Genomic DNA, 23820 nt, shown 5'->3' on the forward strand with positions numbered 1-23820 from the left:
AATCAACAGGTGGATTTCAGAGATATAAGTACTAACAGCTCCTACTGAAGCCCAACTTTAGCCATCCCGAACAGTAAATCCTTGCTGCCTCAGATCATTCACTGGGCTCTTCTCTGAACCCTTTCCTGTTTTCAACATCCTTTTTTAAGTGTTATCGTGGTGCCAGTAGGGTCTGACCAGGCCCAGAGATAGGGCCATATTCTCTTCCCCAGCAACTCTTTTGGGGGTAGCCGCTGCATTGCTGTCTGGGGGAGAACATATTTAGAAACCCTTTTATTTCCATAACTCTCCTGCAAGCCACAGGGAAAAGTGATTGCAGCTGAAGGGAGAGTGACATTTCTGAATGTAGATGTAACATTAACACACAAATAGAAGAGAGGGATTGGATAGTGATATTAGGATAGGGAATTAGTATGACTAGTCCAGTTATTCACTTGCTATAACAAAGAGGAGCAGGCCAAAATTCTCTTTGTCAAGCTCCTGTTAAACCAATTCTCCAGGCTCCCAGCTTCATGCCCTAGCACTTGCCATTGGACCATGCTACCTCATACTGTGTTTTAGTCTAATAATTCAACTTACATATACTCTGCATATGCATAGTGGGCCTGACTATTATTTAAAAATGAACATATTTGAATATATGTTAAAAGGACATTCTAAATTGGTCTAAATCCAGTTGCCAGAGTTGAGGCAAAATCATGGTATTGCTTTTGCCATTTCCAAACAGGACATATAGCAGGAGCCCTGAAAATCCATGGATATCCACTTCATATCTGCAGGTTTCCTCATCAGCTGATGTGGATGTGGATATCCACAGCTCATTTTTGCAGATATGGATGCAGCTGTGGATACAAATATATTTAGAACCCTCCAACTTTGCAGATATCCGTTATATATTCACAGGGCTCTGCATCCGCAGATGTCAGTGCCGATATCCAGGGCTCATTTTTGCAGATACATATTTTGTATCCACACAGGGCTCTACTTACAGCTGTCTATCCAAAATTGACACTGCACATATATGTATTTAGCTTACTTAATATCACAAAAAAAGCAAAATACTATCCTGTAGTCATGACACCTGGAGTCTGGGAAGGAATTTCCGTCCAGGCAGGGCTGTGAAACTCAATTTTTTGCAGTACGAGAGCTTCTCCAGGAGAGAAGGGACTAAGCTACCAAAGCAACAAACTAACCCTAGCCCCCCAGGAGAGGGGACAGCTTGCAGTAACAGTCAGGAATCCAGAATCATTGTGCTGGGAAGTGCAAGCTCCAAATCGGAAGAGATTAATAATGGAGACACACAGAATATGGAAGGGTAGTTTGCATATGGTTCCAGCAATTTCAGGGAGCCCTATTCTCTATGTGTCGTCAAAAGAATTAGAAGTTAATGCCTAGTGTAGACAGCCAAGACAGCTGGCCCCAATTCATGCCCTTCCCAAAGGGCAACTACTTATAGACTGTACTAAAAAAGACCAATTGGAGACAATCCAGAAATTCTGTACTTGAGAACATAAAATTGGGAAGTCACACTTGCTGCATCTGAGAGCTCTGCACACAATTTGATGTCAGATGTTAGCAAGAGCTGCTAGGAGATATATCAGCAAGCCAGAGACTTGACTCAAAGCGTCAATTTTCAGTGCATCTGCCATTATTGATTTGTTCATTGTTATGACCTGGGGAACAGCTGCCCTCAGGGTACAAAGTCCCCAAGCTTTGCTAGCTTTAAACTATTTGAAGCAGACACTTGCAGCTGTTAGAGACAGAGTATGAGCACAGCTGCCAGTCAGTTTGGGATCTGACACATATTTGTTTGGAAGCAAGGCAGAAAAATGGACACTGGTGTTTGATAGAAAGGTTATGGATCATTAAAAGAAAAGTACAGGTTGGACCTCTCTGATCCAGCACCTTTGGGACCTGAATGGTCCCGAACCAGGGAGTTTGCCAGACCCCTGCTGGCTGCCCTACTCCCAGTCTCCAATGGCTGGGGCTCCTGCTCGCTGCCATCAGAGTTCACTGGGTTCGGCCAGGACCGCCTGGCTGCTGCCGGCCCCGCTGCCACCCAGCCACCGCCAGCCCTGTTCAGATGCCGCCAGCCTCCCTACCACTGGAGATTCCCCAGAGCTCCCCAGCCAAGGCTCTCTTGCTGCCACCTGGCCCCACTGCTGCTGGGGGTTCTCTGGCTTGGTCTGCCTGGTTTAAGGTCTGCTTCGGTTGCTTGCCAAAAGAGTTGTAAGAGATTCAGTAAAGAACATGCAATGCCGTTAGACATGAAAATCACATATGGTACAATCCGATATCCCCATCTGCTGAAGTTTCCATCTCTTACTGTGAAATGCTTTTTCCTCTCAGACTCATCAAGGAATGTGGGGAGTTCCTATTACTGATCTAATTTTAGATACTTGGAAACTTTCACCAGCACAAAAGAATGAACTACAATCAGTGCAGTTTCTGAATGTCTTCCAGCTCAGAAATAGACACAAAGGACAACATAGCAAACTTAGGTCAGAGCAGCCTTTATTCTGTGCTGCTAGGCAGAGGACTTGTAATTTACCAGTAGATGTTTCCATCCCCCGGCCAAATTGAGAAAGTGAGTGCACTAGGGTCATGCTACAGCTCAGTTATAACTATGTGGATACAAAAACAGAAAGGGAGCAGATAGTTAAGGGAACTGGTAATGGATACAGTCTCACAGGAACAGTTTGCAAATTCAACACTATTGTAGGTTGGTGGTAAGCAAGAGTGACTGCTACATGATGGTTTGTTGGCCTAAATAAAATAAGATTGTGCGTCAGATCCTTTGCTAGCACTCAGGAGAGGCCCAATAATGATCATACAGTGAAACAGAAATTCTTCCCCTCTTCAACTCATCTTCAATCTAGAATCTAGAGCAGGTTTGAAGCCAACTGACATGTGGAAGCTGGTGCTGTTATTGCCAGCATCCATGATTAATCTGTCCTGAGGATAAGAAGCTTCATTGTCAAGGACTGTCAGCCTCCCACCTTGCATGAGCACAGAGAGGACAGACATCAAAAGGAAATTAAATACTCAGCTCTTGTCCTCGAGATCAGACCCAGGACCTCGCTCAGTAGATCAGTGGCAGCAAACCTGAAAGAACTAAGTTCTACTATTTAAGATTAGGATTCTTGATTGGTGTCCTGCCACAGCTAACAGGACAAGTGAGGGAGCCAAATCCTTCAGCATCATGATAATCAGTGGAGGTGCCTATACAAGGGGTGAGAACTGCTTACATGGATGCATATGAAAATGATGTTAAAGTTTAACTTGAACCAGAGAACTGAAAAGTCAACAGGATGGCAGAATCCCCATACTCCCTTCAGGTATTGCTTCTACCATGGCCATGAATTGCAGGATTCTCATAACCACATGTAATACCTGCACAAATCAGAATGTGGAGTAGAAACTCTAGATCAGAATATTTGTTTTCACTTGGCTTCACAGTCCTAATCTTTTTGTGGTTTGCAGCCAATCTGCATTTCACTTCTGGCAGTTCTATCACAGTTTAAAAAAGGTAAAGAAGAGCATATAAATGACTCAAGCAGAAGAGTCTGGCACAAATGCAGTCCTTTTTGCTTACTTCACCCCTCACTTACTTCTGTAGAACCAGATATTTTTATGTATCCTATGACTCACAGGATAGGACTCCTTTCCAAAACTCTGCCAATTTGTTCCTTAGGGACTTGAAGGGGACATGATTGTAGCAAGGCCCATCATCTCCTCTGATGTTCTCAGCATTTGTCCAACAAGAGCAGGAAACAGATCTTTAAGAATCTAGGGCGATTCCTGTGAGAGACCGAACACCTTTCTTTATTTGAGGTACCACTTGAGTCATGTTTGTCAGTCATTTTTCAGACACTCAAGAAACAACAGGCCTGGCCTGAGGAGCTCTTTGTAAGGAGAGTCAAGTAGAAAAATCGGTACAAGAACAAAAGGATTTTCTATATGAATAAACAAGATTCACTCCCAGAGAGTCAAGGGTACTCATGGTCTCAGCAACCATTTGACATGTTGCAGGACTGGGTCAGTGTCCCAGTATTGGCAGGCCTCTGAGGTGGCACACGTTTAAATATGCAAAGAAAGTCAGTCGAAAAGACAGCTCTAGAATTTCACTGAACTCAGTGTTTTATTGTTCATGTGATTATTGCTTAGTTACGCTTTGACACAATGTAGCTCTAGGAGAAATTGGCTCCTACTACATAATTTAAAACCGATGTAACATTTTACAGTTCATACGACTGGCACTTTATCAGAGAAGTGCAGAAATTTGTCACTGTAACCAGAGAGATTAAAAAAAAAAAGATAAAATGTTTACATCCTTTATTGTTGGCAGGTGATTGTTTCTTGTGCAAGGCCCCTAACATAGTGACCAGAAAGTAACAAATGCATCCCCTGCAAAAATAATATAAAAGTTATAGCAGATCCCTTATTCACCCAAGTCCTCTAAGTTTGGTATATTCACAATCAAAGTGCACAACAAAGCCCTCCTCTCTTTCAAAAAAGTTATGTTGTGTGGACTGGGTATTTTAGGGTGGTGGGAGAGATCACTACCACACCACAAACCTTTTTCCTGGCTCACACCAGCAGGGTAATGGTTGCTTTCAAGTTTTCAACAAAACTGACAGTTTCTGGATTTATCAATCCCCAGTGGTTAATAAATCTGTGACACTGGTTAAAAGTCAAGGGGAGTCATTTCAAATATACTGACACCTTGCAACTGGGGAACTGCTTTTGCTTCAGTGACCTGTTATTTCTGTGAAGAGTGAAATCTCTCCATAAGGCAAGTGATTACATAGTAAACCCAAAGTAGTAGTCCCTGAGGATTATCTCCTTCATACTGGTCAGCATCCTTGTTTCACAGTGTGTGTTGATGGCCTGTAAAACAATCAATCTCAAAGTGGCTGCTTTTTAATCTCCAAGTGGAGCTGCAGCTCACACACTGAATTATTTCTATGCCTCTTCTGCAGACAGGGTAAATGAATCAGAATGCTCGAGGGATCAGTTTCATTAAAGGCTGGACCAAGTGCACCACCTTGTGTTAATCCTGGAGATTGGCAGAAATAACTCCTATGCTTCTTCAATTACCACAGGTCCCACAAAGTAGTTTACGCTGTCTTCTACCTCTGCATCGGTATCCTCTATGGTGCCATATGACGGCTGCCCCTTCTGAGCCAGTGATGTCCTTTCTGTAGGATGACTAAGCAAGACCCGTGGGACATACATCTGAAAGTGCAAACATTTAGCATTTTATTATTTGTTTTTTAGGACAATTTTAAAATACTGGGATAATATATTATTTAAAATCTTTCCTTACAGTTTTTCCTTTTATGTTCTCCCTCTTCTATCTCCTTCATAACACTGCCCTTTGTCCCTCAATGTAAATTCTCTAGAGCAAAACTCCAGGGTCACGTGGGGCTCTGGCATACTGAGGTATCTGTATTCGAGGGATGCTCAGAAGTATGCAATTCATTAATTGTGTTGTCAACAAAAATTTTGTCGACTCCACAATTAATCGATAAGGGTTAGCTCTGCAAGCACTTGGTCCCGGCTTGTGCCAGGTCCCAGTAACTACCTGCACTGCAGCTTTGCACTAAGAGTATTTTAGGAGCCAGTGGGCAGGCAGCCTGGCTCAGTCCCAGCTCATGCCAGCTACACCTGCTACGGCTCTCCATGAAAAGTAATTTAGGAGCAGGCAGGCACCCTGGCTTGGTTCCGGCTAGTGCTGGGTCCAGGGAGCTCCTGCTGCGGCTCTGCAATAACATGCATGTAGCTCTCAAGATTGAGCTATCGGTTAATCGTTTAACCAGCTACACTATTACACCCCTACTGTATTCTCCCAGACAGCATTTCAAATACTAGTGCAAATGCCGAAGTCTTGTGGTCATGTTTGGTGACATGGCATTGAAGCTCTGCCATGCATATCACACCTCTCACTCAGTCTCCAAGCAGTATGACTGCATAGCATTCAAATGCAGCTAATTGTACAGTGTTTGGCGTGAGACCCAAATAATCAGAACACAACACATGTAGCTACTGGAAGTAAAGGGTCAGGGTTCGGTAAAAATCACCCTGCTATTCCTATCACGCTTAAGTCTAGAAGTTATTTTTAGAGCAACCCTTTCAAATAGGCAAGCGCAGTGTTCTGATCATCTGGTCCTCAAGTCAGCTAATACCTACCTACCCTGACACAGTTTAGTAATCTCCTACACGAGCCTTTTGCTGAGCATGTCAGGAGCTTGTTTGCCTTGGAAGGGTAAAAATTATTTTTAGCTTACAGCAGATCGTGGAACGGTTTCTGCATCTGTGTCACTTCCTTGTGCACTGGGCAATTCTTCTACCTACAGAAAGGCAGTAAGGCGGAAGTATTAAATGGGTAAATCATGGAATCGATCATAAACATTAGGTAATCGTTATGCAGTTTCAGGACAATGTCCCATAACAAATTACACTGAAACCACAGCTGCTACCTGTGCTCCTCCAAAGCACCCACTTCCTACTTGCCTCCCACACTGCTCTTCACGCTTGGAACTCCTTCCCTCCATCCCCTTGTGTGCAAAGCCACCAGCCTCTCTACTCAGCAGCACGCTTTCACCATCTTAGAGGACTGACCCCTTCTGGCCAGATCCTCCACTGAAGTAAACAGCAGTTTTGCCATTCATGTCCTGGAACTAGCTTTGCGCAGTACCAAGCACAGTGCTAATGCTAGTGACTATTTAACATCAATTCCCCCAATACATTCCATATGAGTTTACCTTGTAATTCAACGGGCTCAGATACTTAAAGCAGACAAAACAGGAATAAGCTAAACAAACGACAATTGTGATGTTGACAACTAGGAACGTGAAGAGGGTCGTGGGAGCTTTAAAACCTTAAAAACAAACAAACACAATACAAAAAAGAATGTACTTGTCTCTGATTCAGGCAGGCAAAAACCAAACACAGATCACACTGATCACAAAACAGCTTATACGGAAAGAACATTCTCTCATTGGAAATGGAACAAAACAGAAGAAAAATTCATCTAGAGGAAAAAATAGCTAACAAAGGTCCATGCAGGACACACTGATTTCATGACCGGCTCATTACACACAGAACAATAGAAGGATCTTTCCTTGATCCTTATATAGAGGAGCTCTCTAAGTCCATTTCTTGAGCCGTAAGGCCTTCCCCCGTTTCCTCTCCCCGCTTGTCAGACACCCCCTATATTAGGCGGCATCCGTATGGTACTAGAGAAAGCTGCTTTCAGTGCCAGACAATGCCATCTGAGCATTCACAGAAATGCTTGTGCTATGATGCAAACCACCCTCCTAGGCCACCTGAGCTTCTGTCACTGAACTCTCAGGTACTGTGCTAGAGACCAAAACTCCAAGGCTAAGAATGTAAACTAACTGGAGCAGGGACCATCCTTTTAGGAAAGTGCTTGGCTCACCCTGGGTGCAATCCTAAAACAACAAACACTATCACAGAGCAGGTTGTTAACGTCAACCAGATTAATCAGCATTTAACTGCAGAGCTGCAGACAATTATGTGTTTTTAATGATTAGTTGGTGCATATCGTGGGTATTTGCCTTCTTCTGGAACATCAAGAATAGGCCTTTGCTAGAAGCAGGATACTGGAGTTTGGTGTCTCATCTAATATGGTAAGTGTAGTGCTCCTAATTACTGCTAGATCAGATGATACTTTTAAAAGTAATTACAGTGTTATAAGCGGCAAGGAGTCCTGTGGCACCTTATAGACTAACTGAGGTGTAGGAGCATAAGCTTTCGTGGGCAAAGACCCACTTCGTCTTGACATGCATCTGACGAAGAGGGTCTTTGCCCACCAAAGCTTATGCTCCTACATCTCAGTTAGTCTATAAGGTGCCACAGGACTCCTCGCCGCTTTTGCAGATGCAGACTAACACGGCTACCCCTCTGATACTTGATACAGTGTTATAAGTGGTTATGCCAAGGGAATGGAATCTCAAAATATACAAGCTAGACTGGACATATTATGGACATATTAATACTTGTATTGTTCATTAAAAAGTAAGTTCCTGGGATTTAAAAAGCCACTTCCATTCTAACCCAAAGGGGGAAAAAGCCACAAGCGCCTCCAGAGTAACAAAACCCCCAAACTACCTCCCATACCATTCTGGGCACCCAGAGCTAAGTTACTAACTTCCTCCAACAACTCTGTTAATACAACAAGTTTGTGGCACAATGAACATTTATCATCTGAGGCAAATTTGAATGGGGATCAGCGAGAGAATGTATCAACCAACATCTTAAAAGTTAAATGCAATACTTTGCTCTTCCCTATCACCTCCTTTCAGAGGATCTCAAAGTACTCTGAAGACAGTAAGCCTTGCAATATCCCCATGAGACAGGTAAAGATTATTATCCCTGCCTTAAAAATACACAACTGGAGATTCAGAGAGGTTAAGAAACTTCCTACATACTTCTGCTAAACTAAACTCCCTAAACTTCCACATAAGACAAAGTGACAGAGTTAGGATTGGAATCATGGTCCCTCTGCTTCAACCACAAGATTGTAGACAAGCTTGAAATATAATCACCAAAAGGGAACCCTTACCTAGTCGCAAAAATGAAAAAAAATAGAGCCAAAACAGACAGAGGATTGGAGCTGCAAGAGCCTGATTCACAGCTGCAAAGTGGATCTTCTTCTCCAGTTTAGCAGGGAGATATGCATAGTAAAGGTTGTGGCGATCAACCATATGCTTCATCAGTATATATATTAAACCTGAAGAAGGGGATAGAGCCAGACAGGTTACTGAAAACTGTGACCACAGATCACAACTAGGTAGGGAGACTTGACATATGTGATACACAAAATTATTTTTAATTTTTTAAAATGACAGTTTCAAGTTAAGTCTGTCTCTGTACAAACCAAGATGGTCCAAGTTCAGTCTTCTGGTGGTAGCTAGCTCTGATAGTATGCAGTAGTACAGCTGAATCTTTACAATATGGAACACAGACAATTTAGGGAGATAAAATATAGTCTGGAATCAACTTTTATGCGTTTAGACCTGACCTTACATTTTTCCCCACTGTCTTTTAATAGATGAGGTTTATTTCACAATATTCCCCCTGAGAAAACAGCTTTACTTTTATGTTAATTTGGGACCTATATCAATGGCATGTTTGTGCAACTAGGTATTTGTTCTGTTTCTATCAGCATTCTGCTCATGTGGTCTTCAGGATTCTAGCTAGGCTTTTATTATCGTATTATTCATCTAGGACTAAAGATGAATGAAAGTTAAAATGAAACTAAAGTTAAAATGAAAATTTCAGTGGTGACACGTTTGCGTGGGGGGGAGGGTAGGCAGGAGCTTAAAAGCCAGCTCCCCGAGAGCACTGACTCCTGCCTGTCTCGTGCCCCAGTCCCCACTGTTGCCTCTGTATCAGAGGCAGCAGTGGGGGGGGGGGGGGAGTCCTTGTTACCGTGAGGGTTAACTGACATGGGTACATGTTCACATCCCTACCTAAGGCATTAAAACATTCATAGATACCAGGGCCAGAAGGCATGACTCTGATCATGTCACAGGTTTGCAGTGTTTGTTTTTATGTTGTATTCTATCTGTTTTGATGGAACTCTGGGGAGGGATTTTCAAAAGTGACTAAGGGATTTAGGAGCACAAGTCCCATTGAAAGTTTGGCTACTTTCTTGAACCTCTTTAACTGAAAGTCGTATGTAGACATCCTCTACATATGTTGTTTCCTCCCTCTGGGGTATCTGGCATTGGCCACTGTCAGCAGACAGGATACTGGGCTAGATGGACCTTTAGTCTGACCCAGCATGGCCGTTCTTATGTTCTCTCTTGGAGCTTTATAGCACAAAGGCAAGTAGAAATGAAAGTTAAGATTTTGAAAAGCACGGTACTAAACCTTTTCAACTTAAAATTCCATCTTTAATTGTTAAAACTGTACAGAAGACAAAGTTAATATATTCCTCAAGCTGTAGAAATATAATAATCACGTATGTATTTCTTTTCAGCTTCAAAATAGCATACAGATGTTCATTTACCCCAATACCACATTGGAGGTTGGATATTGCTCTATTTTACCACATGGCAAAGTGGATGTGTGCTTTGGTCCAAGGACACAAAAAGTCACCATCAGAGGAATTCCTCTCTCCTGGCCCTATGCTCAGATCAAACCTCTCTCTCCTCTGCACTTTACATACAACTTAGTGGAAAACTTACCAAATGGGACAATAATGGGGCATGTGATGCTATAGGCCATGATGACAGTGAATACACACAACATCCAGGCATACATTGCACCAAATTCATACTCATATGCTTGATGCTAGGGAAAAAACAAACACAAATGTTACTTTCCAACTAGGATTAAACTAGATTCACAAAGAAAACAATTAAGTTTGCCCCTTAATTATTCTCTCCTCAAAATGGGAGAGAGTTAGTTAGTTAGTTAGTTAGTAGACATCCAGGAAAACTAGTTACAGAAGCAGAAGTGGTACGCAAACTAATTCCATGGTTTCAGCACTGTTGTATGCAGTGTTGTAGCCATGTTGGTTCCATGACATGAGAGAGACTAGCTGAAAGCATACACAGAGCATGCTTGCAGCAAACTGATATTTATGTCAAGATAATTCCTCAAGTAGCCTGTTTTTGGTCTCCTTAAATTCAGCTCTGGGGAAAAGCTATGTCCAACCACACAGCAGAAAACTATTGTGCCTGTGTTGCCAGAACTCTGATCTCTAGAGCTTAACCTCTGTGGGCTGGATGTGTTGGCTTTCAGAGCTCCAGTTTGGCTTGCAAATAGCTCAAGTGTTCGAATGATTAGCTGAACCTCTCAGGCTGGGGACCTTGGACAAAGCCTCACTCACAGTTGCAGAGTGAAAGCTACTAAGCCAACTTTTTTCAAACCTACAAAGAGACCCATTTCAGATAAAGTTTTGAGGAAAGGGGGAAGAAAGTGCTGGTTACAGGTAGGTTTAAATGAAGCTTGTTTGACAACTCCCTATTTCAAGTTCTCATTTTGAGGTGATGTGGAGATGGAGAACCTGATTTTCAGGCACCAAGTAAGGATGAATTGGCCCAGAAGGGCTTGTTTTAACCAGAGATGGGCTCAAGCTGTACAGTCTCCTATATACCTACGCTGTGCTGCTCAGAGAGGGGACAGGCACATGGACGGTGGGTATGCAAGGCAAGGGAAGGCATTGCCTTCCCAAACCATCAGCCTGGCCCCACCCATACTCTGCTCCCAGAACACCTACTGAGGCTGGGGAGGCTGGGGCCATGTTCTCCCCGCCCTCCCTGTGCTCTGGGGTGGGGGAGGATGGGATCACGTACTGCTCACCCTCCCCGTGATGCTGGGAGGGGGGTTTGGGGCTTGCCTCCCCCAGTCCAACCTTCACATGGATAAGCACCAGTTAGTATGAGCAAAGCAAAGGCCACAAGGAATGGCCACAGATGAGAGTTAGCAACGGTGAAGTATGAGGGCACATACTGTTCCTGTGTAAGGTCTTGTCATTTCTTATAAGCTGGTTAGGGTTTTATTGCCCCATGCTATATACCTGTTTAATGTTTTTCATCTCAGCAGGGGACTTAGCCATTATCATGCGTATGGTATAGAGGATGAGGCCAGGCAAGCGCAGTAACTCCATCCCATTGCCAATGAAAGCTGAGGCAATCACGTAGTTCACAAAGAAGGCTCCCTGGTCAGGCAAGAAGACACATCTACAAGGACACAGAGTCAGTGACTGGAAGGCAGAGGGTTTGCAATGGGGACAGGTTACATTTAGAAATAACTCCTCTTTGGAACAAACACTGCAGAGCTTTGCAAAAGATGGCTGCAAAATCTATGATAGAGTGGCTTAATTACAAGTGCCTACTGCTGAATTCTCTACATGCAGCAGTAAGGGGGTAGCGTACAGGATGCTATCCAACACGGATCCATAAGAATATAAACAGCATCTGAAGTTACACTAATTTGAAAAGACAATATGGTGGCATATGGTGGAAGGAGGAATCATTTTACCCCTCAAGTCACTCACTGTTGGTGGCAAGATGCTAGACTAGTGGTGTCTTTCACCAGAAACGCCTAAATATTTGTTCTGCAGAACTGTCTAGGTGCCCTAGACATTGATCAGGATCCTATTGTGCTAGGTGTAGTAAAACACAAAACAACACAAAAAACAGCCTCTGTCCAACAACATCTGCAAATGATGTTCTGTCATCCCAGTAGGCCAGACCATATGAATATTTCTTTTCCTCTTCTAAATTAATTTCTGTAACTATGAGATCTTACATGGTTTGAGGGAAGATTCCTGTTCCAATCATATGACACAACCTTAAACATATTGTCTCACTGGGCTCTCTCCCTGACCAAGCTGTTTGTTGCATCCATCTTCTGTCTTATGCTTAGATTAGGGAAGTTAAACATCAGTTAATTGAATAGTTGAGTAACCTCGTGAATTCTTATCAGTTAGTCAACTATTCTATAGTCCCTGGGGGTGGGGCTGGCAGCAGTGCGGGGTGGCAGGCAGGAGCTGGTCTGCAAGGGGAGCCAATTTAAAAACCAGCTCCTCTTGAGGAGCAGCTACTTGTTGCCCTGTGCTGCTCTCTCTGATAAAGCAGCAGCGCAGGGTGGCAGCAGCCCGGTTGTAGCGTGGGGCGGGTCCAAGCTCCCAGTCCCAGTGCAAAGTGTAATGGAGCCGGGCTGCCTGCCTGCCTAGCTCCTAATACACTTTAAATGCAGAGCTGCAGCAGAGACAGGTCCCACACCCAGCCTGAGTCAGAACTGAACTTGGCTGCTGGCCAGCCTGCTAAAAATGTACTGGTTGGGAGGGAAATGAGTGTAGTCTATTAACCTATACGCTTCTGCTTATCGGTTAATGAGTTCGACTACACTATTACATCCCTAGCTTAGATTGTAAGCTTCTTGGGCAGGTGTGGCCAAAGGAGCCTCCACAGGCTGGGTCTGGCCTGTGGCCACTCTGTCACTCTCCCGCTCCCAGGCCAATCGAGACCCGGGAAGCACGCAGTCTCCTCCCCCACCCAGGGCACAGAGCAACTAGAGAGAAACGCTGACTGTTTTAAAACAGCTGGTGGTTTTTTCTGGCCATTGCGCACCCTTGGCAGGAAGGAAGCAAGAGACCTCATGCGCTCTCCCCACCCTCAGGCCAATCAGGACTCGGAGGCAGGGAGAGCATACGAGGTCTCCTCCCATTGCAGCACCTACAGGAACTGCCAGCTGTTTTAGAACAGCTGGCGATTCTCAGGGGTAGAGGAGGGAGGAGAGGGAGACACAAAAGGTCTTCTGGCCCTGCCCCTTCTGCCAGAGGCCTCACCCCTTCTGGGGTGGCCCAGGGCCACTTCAGAAATTTATAAAGGGGCCCCCCTTTTAAAAATTACTGCTTCCCCCCTGTTCTTGGGGCAGGGAACATCTCTGTTATGTGTTTGTCTACAGTGTCCAGCAAAAAGGGGCTCTAATCCTTACTCCTACTCCTAATAACCTAGGTGGAGCTCGCATCCCACTGTTCATCTGAATCCCCACATTATACTATAGGTCATTATGGATGCCCTAAACTCCTTATGCACCAGAAAAGGTTAGTTGGCAAAAGATTCCATTGAAATATCAGAGTGTAGCTCATACTTACTCCAGCCTGACTTTAGATTCAGCCAACTCTTTGTCAAACAGCCAACGAAAGAAAAAATCAAGACTAGAAGAAAGAAAGTTAACATCATTCACTCTCCATAGTTCAGCACGGTGGTAACAAACAAAACCAACCAAGCTCTTCTAACTGTACAACCTGCTGTTTACTCTAGCCTATTGTAATTACTGAACATCGTTTGGTCAAAGATGGGAAGTGTGACTTGAAATACAATAAACTGAAGTGTTTGATTTGGTGCTCGTGTTTTTAAGTTTTATTTTCAGCAGATAGTGTGCAAGAGGTAGACATCAACAGTGCCCAGGGAAACAGCCAAATGGGTGGGACAGGAACCAAGAAGGTGGGGAATGAAAAGGATCATTTTGCAGCTAATGCACATAAGACTGGGAATCAGGAGCTCTGGGTTCCTGGCTCTGCCACTTACTGTCTATATAACTCAGTTCCTTAGCCATTTAATCTCTCAATGCCTCATATTTCTTATATACAGAAAGCAGCTGAAAATACTTTCCAACCTTACAGGGGATTTGTGAGCCCCAATTAACTATGTTCTTGACATTGCTTTGAGATTCTCAGATGAAAGGCAGTTTTGGATATCATGACTATACAACACAGAGTAAAAAAACCAAAACAGCTGTACTTCTCAAAGGAATGCTAGCTACAAAAACAAAGCAGATTAACTGCGATTATAAAACATTCAACTTTAAGAGACAAGAACAAGGTCAGTACCTGGTCAGACCAAGAGAAGGCAAAATCAACACCATGAAGATCAAAAAAATGTACACTTTATGCATCATTATTCTGTTTTCTCCTGACCTAACAAGAAGGAAAAGGGTTACTGAGTAAAAGATTGTTAATGCTAAATACAAGCTTCCATCCTCTTCCAACTCCACTAGTTCTGCTATCATAAGTGGAGGAATCTAGAATGCTTTCTAAACAAACTAGTTCAGTTATTTTTATTTATTTTTGAATTTCCCCTTAACTCTTAGTTCCACTAACTGAGGTCTCCAAATATCCCCCACCTCATTAAATAAATCCCTATGTCGAATATAGCTCTACTCCTGAAGGATTTGGGGTGTAACATGTTAGCTGCTGTGAGAACTTTTTGAGTGCCCTTCTCTGAGGCAAGAGTGTGTGCAAGAATCTCTATAAACCTGAGCCAAGCAGATCCACATCTCTCTCTACAGAGACATGGAAACTGTTTCTGATCATTAATCCACTATTGCAAGAAAAGAGCCACACCAAGTCACAGCAGGCATCTAAAAACCCATTAAAACCAGGTGAAGATTCAGAGATTTACTAGAGAAGCATGTAGCCCTTAAGGACTGTGGATCAAATTCATTAGTACAGTTACACTAGGAATGAAAATTGTATGTGGAAAAAAAAATCAAGTCTATGACAAAGGAAACGACTTCAAACAAAACAAATATCTCATGGGTCCCAAGACCAAATGGTAGGTGAAAACAGCTGGTGGAAAACCATGACTATTCAGCAACTGAGTCTGAATGTCCTTCTTGGGAAGGATTTGCACAATTTAAACAAAGAAAAGGGCACATGTTTTTTATCTAAGAAACCTCAGTTGCAAACATTAGGGGCAGAGGCAGAAAAGGAGACTGTTAAGTTGGCTCCTATCCACCACAAGCTTCAGGTGAAAGTACGTCAAGACATCTTGTGTACCAAACCCCAGGTACGTCCATCAGAACTCCAGCTACCAAATCAAGAACCATGCATTTCTCTTTACATACAATGGGCTGTGGTTGTGCTCCCTTAGTATTCTATAACCATGTCCCTGAGAATGCTTCTTCAGGACAAATGTATGTGACACTTAGTAAGGGTGATTTTCCACATACAGACAGAGGGGAAGGGAGTACTTTTGTAATTCAGACTAGTCTGTGACAGATCATCAGCATCTGTAATCAGAGGTCCAAATGATCTGTATGGAGAGTTTACTTGGGAATGGCAGAGTGCTTTCAGTCAAGCACTGATTTTCCTCTCTGAAATAGAGACCTTATGGGCAATCAAAAGGGGAAAACAAACAAAAAAGCCAGATGCTATTCATTGGATCGCCTACAAAACACAGAAAATTCCTTGACTGTTTATCATCAAGACGACCTAGTACGCTGTGGAATAATCTACCACTGGATAAAGCAGTGCACAAAGGACAGACTACCTTGTACTGGGCAAGGAACAGACTAGATGGGATTTAAAATTGTAGCTGGAAAAGAGCTATTATGAAGTTTACATATTTTCTCCAGTTTTCCCCACGATTCAGTATGCAACAGGATTAAAAATCGGAAAACTGATTGCTTACTTTGTCCAGTGGGATTCCAATAGCGTTGAGTAGTAAACAATTGTTGGTAGCAGAGCTGAAAAGGACCACAGGAGAAGTGTCGGGAAGAACTGACTAATGATAGGAGTCTAAAAAATAAAATTAAATATTAATATTATATACAAATTAAAGAGAGATGCAAATATTCTAAATGCCAACATGACTATAGAATAGATGCCGTAGAAATTAGCTTTTATAGGTAACCAACTCATTGGGTATGTCTACACTACAATGTTAGTTCGAACTAACATTCATAGCCGCTACACTAGCGCTCCGCTAGTTCGAATTTGAATCGAACTAGCAGAGCGCTTAGTTCGAACTAGGAAAACCTCATTTTACGAGGATTAAGCCTAGTTCGAACTAGCTAGTTCGAATTAAGGGGTGTGTAGCCCCTTAATTCGAACTAGTGGGAGGCTAGCCCTCCCCAGGTTTCCCTGGTGGCCACTCTGGCCAACACCAGGGAAACTCTATGCCCCCCTCCCGGCCCCGGACCCCTTAAAGAGGCACGGGCTGGCTACGGTGCCCGTGCCAGGTGCAAGCCTGCTAGCACCCAGCCAGCAGACCCTGCACCTGGCACGGCTCGAGCCAGCCACCGATGTCCCCCAGCCCACCCCCTCTTCCCGGGACTAGGCTGGCAGCTCCCGGGAGCTTGCCCTGGACCGCAAGAGGCGGGCACCTTCCTGGGCTAGTGCGGACATTGTGGACCTCGTCCACGATCTCCGCACTAGGCACAGGAAAGTGGCCGTCTAGGGCAGGAGAGCTGCCAGCCTGGCCACCCAGGAGCAGGTTGGCATGAAAATCAAGGGGGTCCACTGAGACCCCCGACCCTGAGCCCTGAGCTTACAATGGCCGTCCTGGGTCAGACCAAAGGTCCATCTAGCCCAGTAGCCTGTCTGCTGACAGCGGCCAATCCTAGGGACCCTGGAGGGGATGGACCGAAGACAGTGACCAAGCCATTTGTCTCGTGCCATTCCTCTCCAGTCTTCCACAAACTTTGGGCAGGGACACCACTCCTACCCCCTGGCTAAGACTACTCCATGGACCCAACCTCCATGACTTGATCTCACTTCCCTTTCAACTCTGTTCTAGTTGTAGCCTTCACAGCCTCCTGCAGCAAGGAGTTCCGCAGGTTAACTATTTGCTTTGTCAAGAACAACAACTTTCTCTTACTAGTTTCAAGCCTGCTACCCATTCCTTTCCTTTGGTGTCCTCTAGTCCTTCTTTATGGGAACTCATGAAGAACTTTTCTGAATGTACCCTCTCCACCCAACCCCTGCTTTTAGAGACCTCTATCCTGTCCCCACTCCATCTCCTCTTTTCTAAGCTGAACAGTCCCATTCTCTGTAGCCTCTCTTCATCTGGGACCTGTTCCCAACCCCTGATCATGTTAGTTGCCCTCCCCTCTCCCAGCCTTTCTCTTCCCCCTCCCACCTCCTTTTCCCAGTCTCCCCCAGTTTTGTTCAATAAAGACAGAGTCAATGTTGGAAGAAACGTTATCTTTATTTTGTACATCAATAAGAAGGGGGGCTAGGGAAGGGTAAGTGGAAGGAGGTGAGGGAGGAATGGGGCACGAGCCCCCGATGGGGAGGACTGGGCTGGCTCTGCGGGCTTCTGGGGGTGGAAGCTCTCCTGCAGCCCCCCGATTGCCCCCTCTCCCCAGATGGCAGCCTGCGGCAAGTGCAGCCGGTCTGATGGCCGAGTGCTGTGATGTGCCCAGTGTGGGTACTCCGGGCAATCCAAGCCAGGACTGCTTTGCAAGCGGGGCACCCCTTAGAACTGTCTGTCCGGGGTGGGGGTCGGGACCCTTTAAGCGCAGCCCTCAGCTAGCCTGAGACAGCATCTCCACGCTCTAAGTCCTCCTCTGATGCCCTGCCGGCACTGCTTCCGGCCATCCTTAAGCCCTGTTCAGGGTCCACTCAATGTGGACTTGCTAGTTCGAATTAGCAAAACACTAATTCGAACTAGTTTTTAGTTCTAGACGCGTTAGCTCGAATTAGCATAGTTCGAATTAACTAATTCGAACTAAGTTAGTTCGAATTAACGTTGTAATGTAGACGTACCCATTTATATTAAAGCTCAACCGAGGAAACTGTGTTCTATGATACAGATGAGGGTTCAGTTAGCATTGAGAATTTGGGTACAAGGCAAAACCAGAGCTAAGGTTAGATTCTAAGATACTGAAATCGGTTTGTGTGAAATTTCAGCTAGAACTGAACTGATGTAAATACATTTTGGCTCCAATTGGATCCAAAACTACGACAGTAAGAATGAAGTTTAAATGTAAAGTTTCAGATCAGAGTTGTCATCCCCCCACAGTTCTAAACTTTAAAAGCAGTTTGGATCGGAGGTTCTGGGGTTTTTTGGCCAACATTACTATATTTTAAGTTACGTAGTTTAAGATACACTTTTATTTTACATGAACCATTAAAACTTATGATCACAGAAAATCTCAAGTCCACTGATTTCAGGCTAATCCTTATCAAGAAACAAACAAACAAAATATGAGGACATTGGTGCTGATTAAAAAATATATATACAGGCAGTCCCCGGGTTACATGGATCCGACTTACATCGGATCCCTACTTACAAACGCGGGTGAGGCAACCCCGCACTAGCTGCTTCCCCCCAGCAGACCAGGGAGAGGTGAAGCTAGCGCCTCCCCCCCAACAGACCAGGGAGACGCGGAGCGACTTTTCTCAGCAGACACCTCAGCTTGAGAATAAAGGACTGAGGGAAGTGAGGTGTGGGAGAATAAAACTGAGCTCTGGAGAAATGTTTGGCTAGAGTTTCCCCTACAATATGTACCAGTTCCGACTTACATACAAATTCAACTTAAGAACAAACCTACAGTCCCTATCTTGTACGTAACCTGGGGACTGCCTGTATATCAAAACAGTTTCAACCCTGGCTGGGGGGATTGAGTTGTTGGCCTGGATGATCCTCAGCTGGTGTAAATTGGTAATTATAGCTCCATGGGATACAACAGTTGATGTTGTCCACAGGATCTTCGTGTGAAAAGCCATAATATCATCTGTGCTAGCTCACTTCATTATTCACTGTCTACAGGCTAAACCTCCCAAATCCAGGACTCTTTGGTTCAGCAATATCCAGAAGGACCATGGATATTGCTGGACCAGAGAACCCCAGAGGCGAGGAGCATGAGCCAGCTGGGAGTCCCCTGGGTGCTGGGGAGCCCCAGCTGGGCTGGCAGGGGCAGGTCCTGCAGTAGGTGGGAAGTCCAACCTCTGGGAGTCCCAGTGGTGGCTGTGGGGGAATCCCAGGCCAGGAATCCTGGCCTGAGATTGGGACCAGTGGCAGCCGGGAGAAATCTCTGGCCCAGAACCCTGGCAGCAGCGACTGGGGAGAATCTCTGGACCTGGAGTTTGGAGAGAGGCCAGCAGCAGCCAGAAACCCAGCGAAAGCAGGGCTAGAGGTGGCTGGATAGTCCCAGCCCAAGGAGGTTGACCCCAGGAGACCTGTCATTGGGCCAGCAGCAGGGCAGGGAGCCCAGGCTCCAGGGATCCCAACAGCCCAGAGAAGGGCCTTGATCTCCCCTGGTCCAAGACCACTAAGGTCCTGAGGGTACCAGCCCAGGGAGATCCAATTTGTATAACATTTTGATACTGGTGTACTACAAAACTCAAAAGCATGGTGATACTCACATTAAGGTAACGAATAGGTTTGGTGACATTGAATTTGTCCATGGTGGAGATGATTATGGAAGGAGTAGTCAGAAAAAACAGCACAATAAATAGGAGCAAATTAATGCAAAACCATCTAAACCACCACCTCAGCCCACGCACTGAAAAATTATTCCTGTCAAGTGAAAAAACAAGCAATCAGTAAGTCTTTGGTATATCAAAGGAATACTAACTGTTAGGTAACAGGTGATTTTTAATGGCATTTAACTTGAAATCATAATACAAAAACCCACAAATACACTAACCAAGCACATATGACCATTATAAATTAGTAAATAAAAAATAAACATAACTGCATGGGCTAAACTGCGGAAGAGTCACTTTTAATCTCTATGTAATGAATAAAATTTAGCCATTTGGCTTCATTTTAAGTAAAAGTCATGGGAAGTCCTTTATTACCCATGACCCGTCCATGACTTTTACTAAAAATATCCATGACAAAATGGGGAGCTCAGCTGCAGGGTCCCTCACTGCAGGCAAAGGTTGGGCAGCTGTGGAGTTCCTGGGAGCTTGGAGGTACACCCTACTACCTTGGAGTAAGCACATCCAAGCTGAAGTCCCTGCTCCCTTGGTAGCTCAGAATTTGGGTGATCTCCCTCTCCCTCGGACCAGGAGCTGCAGGGGTATCCCCCAACTTGCTGGGGCTGAATTCACAGATTCCGTGATTTCCATGACCTCTGAAAAAATATGTAACCTGCATTATGAGCAAGACTAAATCACAGGCAAGCCACTGGATAATTGGAAAGATAATTGGAAAGATCTGAATGATCTTTGGTGTACCCCTCTAGCTTTTGAATGTGACAGGAAAAGAGGAAAAAGCAATTTGAGACCATTTGCTTATTTTCAGACTTTCCCTTCCAAATGGCACATAATACCTGGAAATTCACTATGACAGCAATAATGCAGCATCTAATATTAAAAGTGAGATATTTGTATAATACTTAGCACTAACACAGGGCATTTTCATCCATACATCTCACAAAAATAGGTATGCATTAGCCTCATTTTGCAGATAGAAAAGCTGAGACACAGGTGTAAAGGGAATGATTTTCAGACATGCTCAGCAATCACAGCTCCTATGGATTCACTTGTCCCTGAAGTCAATAGGAGATATGGGTATCCAGAAAAATATCAGGCCATAGGTGACTTTCATAAAGTCAACTAGATACTTTTTAGAGGTGATAATAAGACCCAGATATCTTATCTCCCAGTCTTGTGTTCAGTCCACTAGGTCACAACTGCTCAACGTGACAATGGCTCAAATTCTCAATACATGGGCAAAGAATAATTTTCTTCTGGGAAGAAACAAATAAGCCAATACCTCCAGCTCCAAATTTATATTTTGGATTATAAATTGATGTAAAGAGATGAAGAATTTACCAACAAATATTCTCTGGATAGGTGGCATATGTAACATTCCAGCTGGAAATGCAGAGTTCTTTGCTGTAGGTTGATGGTTGAGGTTCCCCTTTACATTTAAAGCTCTGGCATTTGCAGGCATTGAAGTCTTTCAGAATACTGCAATAAAGAAAAAGCAATGTAGTTTTAAAGCTAGAAATGTCACATGTTTAAGCAGGGAGATTGCAATGACATGTTTAAACAGGGTTTATCATACCCTCTTGAGAGAATATTTGGACATCACCATCAGGATACACATGCATATAAAGTCATCGTTTAAATAACAACCCACATCTGGCTCGATCAGATCTTACAGACACCTAACCCAGCCTTGCTTTGAGTAGCTCAGCACTATCATGGAAGTAGAGATTGTGACAATTAATAATATATTTTTAAAAAGTTCTTAGAGCTCTGGATGCATTTTAAAAAAAGCTCTGCAGGCTGGTATCACAAAGCTGCGTATGTGTGTGCACTCTTACTGATGACAATGAAACCGACACCAGCTACCAATTTAGAATAGCATTTTTTAGCACATTTTTACCTCACTGATTATTCTCACTGCCTGAAATCCCTTTTTCCCCTTCCCAAAGTGTAACCTTAAGACTTCATCATATCTTCTAGAGTTACTATCTGATTACCATTGGGTGCATTCAGACCCCCCCAAATATGGCCACAAGCTAAGTTCTCCCTAAGTTGAGTGCCACGCAGGGGCTTAGAGCTGAAGTGGAGAGAGATCTCTCCCAAACCCTGAAGCTGTGGAAGACAGGGAGGAGGAGCCCTTCCCTGCCAGCCCCAGCATCAAACTGCCGTGGGCAGGGAAAAAGAGCTCATTCTCACTGTCCCCAGCAATGTGCCGCAGGCTCAGGAAGCCCAAAAGCGCCAAACTGCTGCCTCAGCTTGAGCCTCCCAAACCCCAAGCATACTCATCAATCTTAAAGTCCTATCCCGAAGCCCATACCTCCAGCTCAGAGCCTGTACCCCATTTTGCACACCAGCCCCCAGCCCTTCCCAAACCTGGAGCCTCCCTCCTGCAAGCAAACTCTTCATCCCCAGCCCCACAGACAGAGCCCTTACACCCCAACCCTCTATCCCAGCCCTGAATCCCTCAACCTCAGTCCCACTCTAGAGCCCACACTGGAGTCCCCACATTCCTGCACCCCAACCAAGCCCGCCAATAGGGGGCAAAGGTGGCAGTTGCCCTAGGGCCTAGCGATTCAAAGCAGTAGCGGTGGCTGGAGCCCTGAACCCCTCTGAATTGCTGCCGGAGCACTGCTCTACGCAGATCTGAGGGATGGGGAGGGTGTGTTACGGTCTGGGCGGCGCTACGGGCTAGCTTTACCCCTGCCACCTGAGGCCCTACTCTTCCTGGTGGCACCAAGCCACACCCCGTCCCCTCTTTGCCCTGGGGCCTACAATGGCTGTCAGTCCTGCTGACCCCAATCCTCTGCCCCAGTCCCGAGCCCCCTCTCACACTCATGAATTTTGTCATGTGCACCAATATGAAGGTGAGGTGTTGCACATCATTCCCACGTTGGTGCACATCAGAAAATTCATTGTGTTCAGGGATGGAAAAAATTAGAAGGAACACTGGCCACAGATGGAGCACTTAGAGCCTCCCCAAATTCACTAGTCTCAGGCATAAATTCCAAAACTATGACACTTAAAAAAAACCCTGTCCCAGATGAACTCTGATGTGTAAGCATGGAAGGGCTATGCACTACATTTAAATGGCCTGTCTCTGAAATTCTTGAGTGTAATAATGTCTATTCTTCATTTACCTAAAAAGATACAGGACAACCCATATACATATAACCAGGAAAAGAGGGATTCTTTCCTTACTGCAATAATAGCATTGTCATAAAACTTCCACAACTGCAGCAGAAGATATATAATTAGTGACTGCTCTTGCACTTTTTAAAGGCAAACAACATCATAAGTAAAAATTAGTATCTTCAGTATGGGATGTCTACTCATGATGAATGATGATTAAGCTTCCACATTAAAATGAATCAATGCATTTCAATTCTGGCTTGCAAGTCCTATTCCATTCCACTACTGGGTTCTTCAGAGCAGTGACGACTGCCATTGGAATGCAATTGCCTGGTTGTTTGATGTGAAACTCACATTCAGGTACAACTCAGTTTTCCAAAAGAAAAAGTCTATTGTATTGATCGAAATCTAAATGAAACCACCAAACAGATTGCAACATTTTTTTCAGTTCTTCTTGCTGTGCTAATCAGAAAAACCAAGTACAACCTCCCTGACACCTCAAATTCCCACAAGAAAGACCACATTCTATGCTTCTTCAAACCCACATTCAAGACCAGCTTTACATCATGTCCTGAAGGTCAAGAGATTATGGATATTTTGACAAAAGGAGACATGAACGGCGAAGCTGAGGGGCCCACATAGAAGGATCCATGGTCCTACAGGAATTACATTTTTATAAAACAAAGACCTTCTCCTTCCTTAATCCTCTTTGGGAGCCTATTAATAAGAGACAAACAGACAGCTAATAGCCCACTAAGAAAACATGGGACTAAATTAATTTCCCTACCAATGACCCAATTCAGAAATGCTGAGCACACGCACGCTCACTGATTGTGAAGGGTGCTTAGCAACTTCCAGGACCAGGTTCATAAACATTTATGTCAAGCATATTAACTGGACTTTGGAAATGTAAGTTGTAGAGTTGAACTATGAGGGTTAAATAGTGCACTGCAAACATAAGGTATCTGGAA

The 23820-nt window shown here is 44.3% G+C and overlaps 1 protein-coding gene across 2 annotated transcripts in view; it reads right to left on the minus strand.

Moving 5' to 3' along the window:
- Positions 1–4117: 4117 nt before the first annotated feature.
- Positions 4118–23820, minus strand: part of TMEM63A (transmembrane protein 63A) — a 42019-nt gene continuing 22316 nt past the window's right edge. For both annotated transcript variants that reach the window (XM_006118046.5, XM_006118045.4), the window contains exons 13-23: positions 21062–21199; positions 19643–19796; positions 15963–16069; positions 14381–14467; positions 13643–13705; positions 11558–11720; positions 10221–10326; positions 8591–8758; positions 6768–6883; positions 6291–6353; positions 4118–5238 (exon numbers count right to left, since the gene is read on the minus strand). In XM_006118046.5, coding sequence (XP_006118108.1) covers positions 5083–5238; positions 6291–6353; positions 6768–6883; positions 8591–8758; positions 10221–10326; positions 11558–11720; positions 13643–13705; positions 14381–14467; positions 15963–16069; positions 19643–19796; positions 21062–21199 — 1321 coding nt within the window. In that variant the 3' untranslated portion in view covers positions 4118–5082. The remainder of the gene's footprint in view (positions 5239–6290; positions 6354–6767; positions 6884–8590; positions 8759–10220; positions 10327–11557; positions 11721–13642; positions 13706–14380; positions 14468–15962; positions 16070–19642; positions 19797–21061; positions 21200–23820) is intronic.

The sequence above is a fragment of the Pelodiscus sinensis genome, chromosome 3, assembly GCF_052426305.1.
Source record: "Pelodiscus sinensis isolate ZL-2025 chromosome 3, ASM5242630v1, whole genome shotgun sequence".
In the NCBI taxonomy this organism is placed as follows: domain Eukaryota; kingdom Metazoa; phylum Chordata; order Testudines; family Trionychidae; genus Pelodiscus; species Pelodiscus sinensis.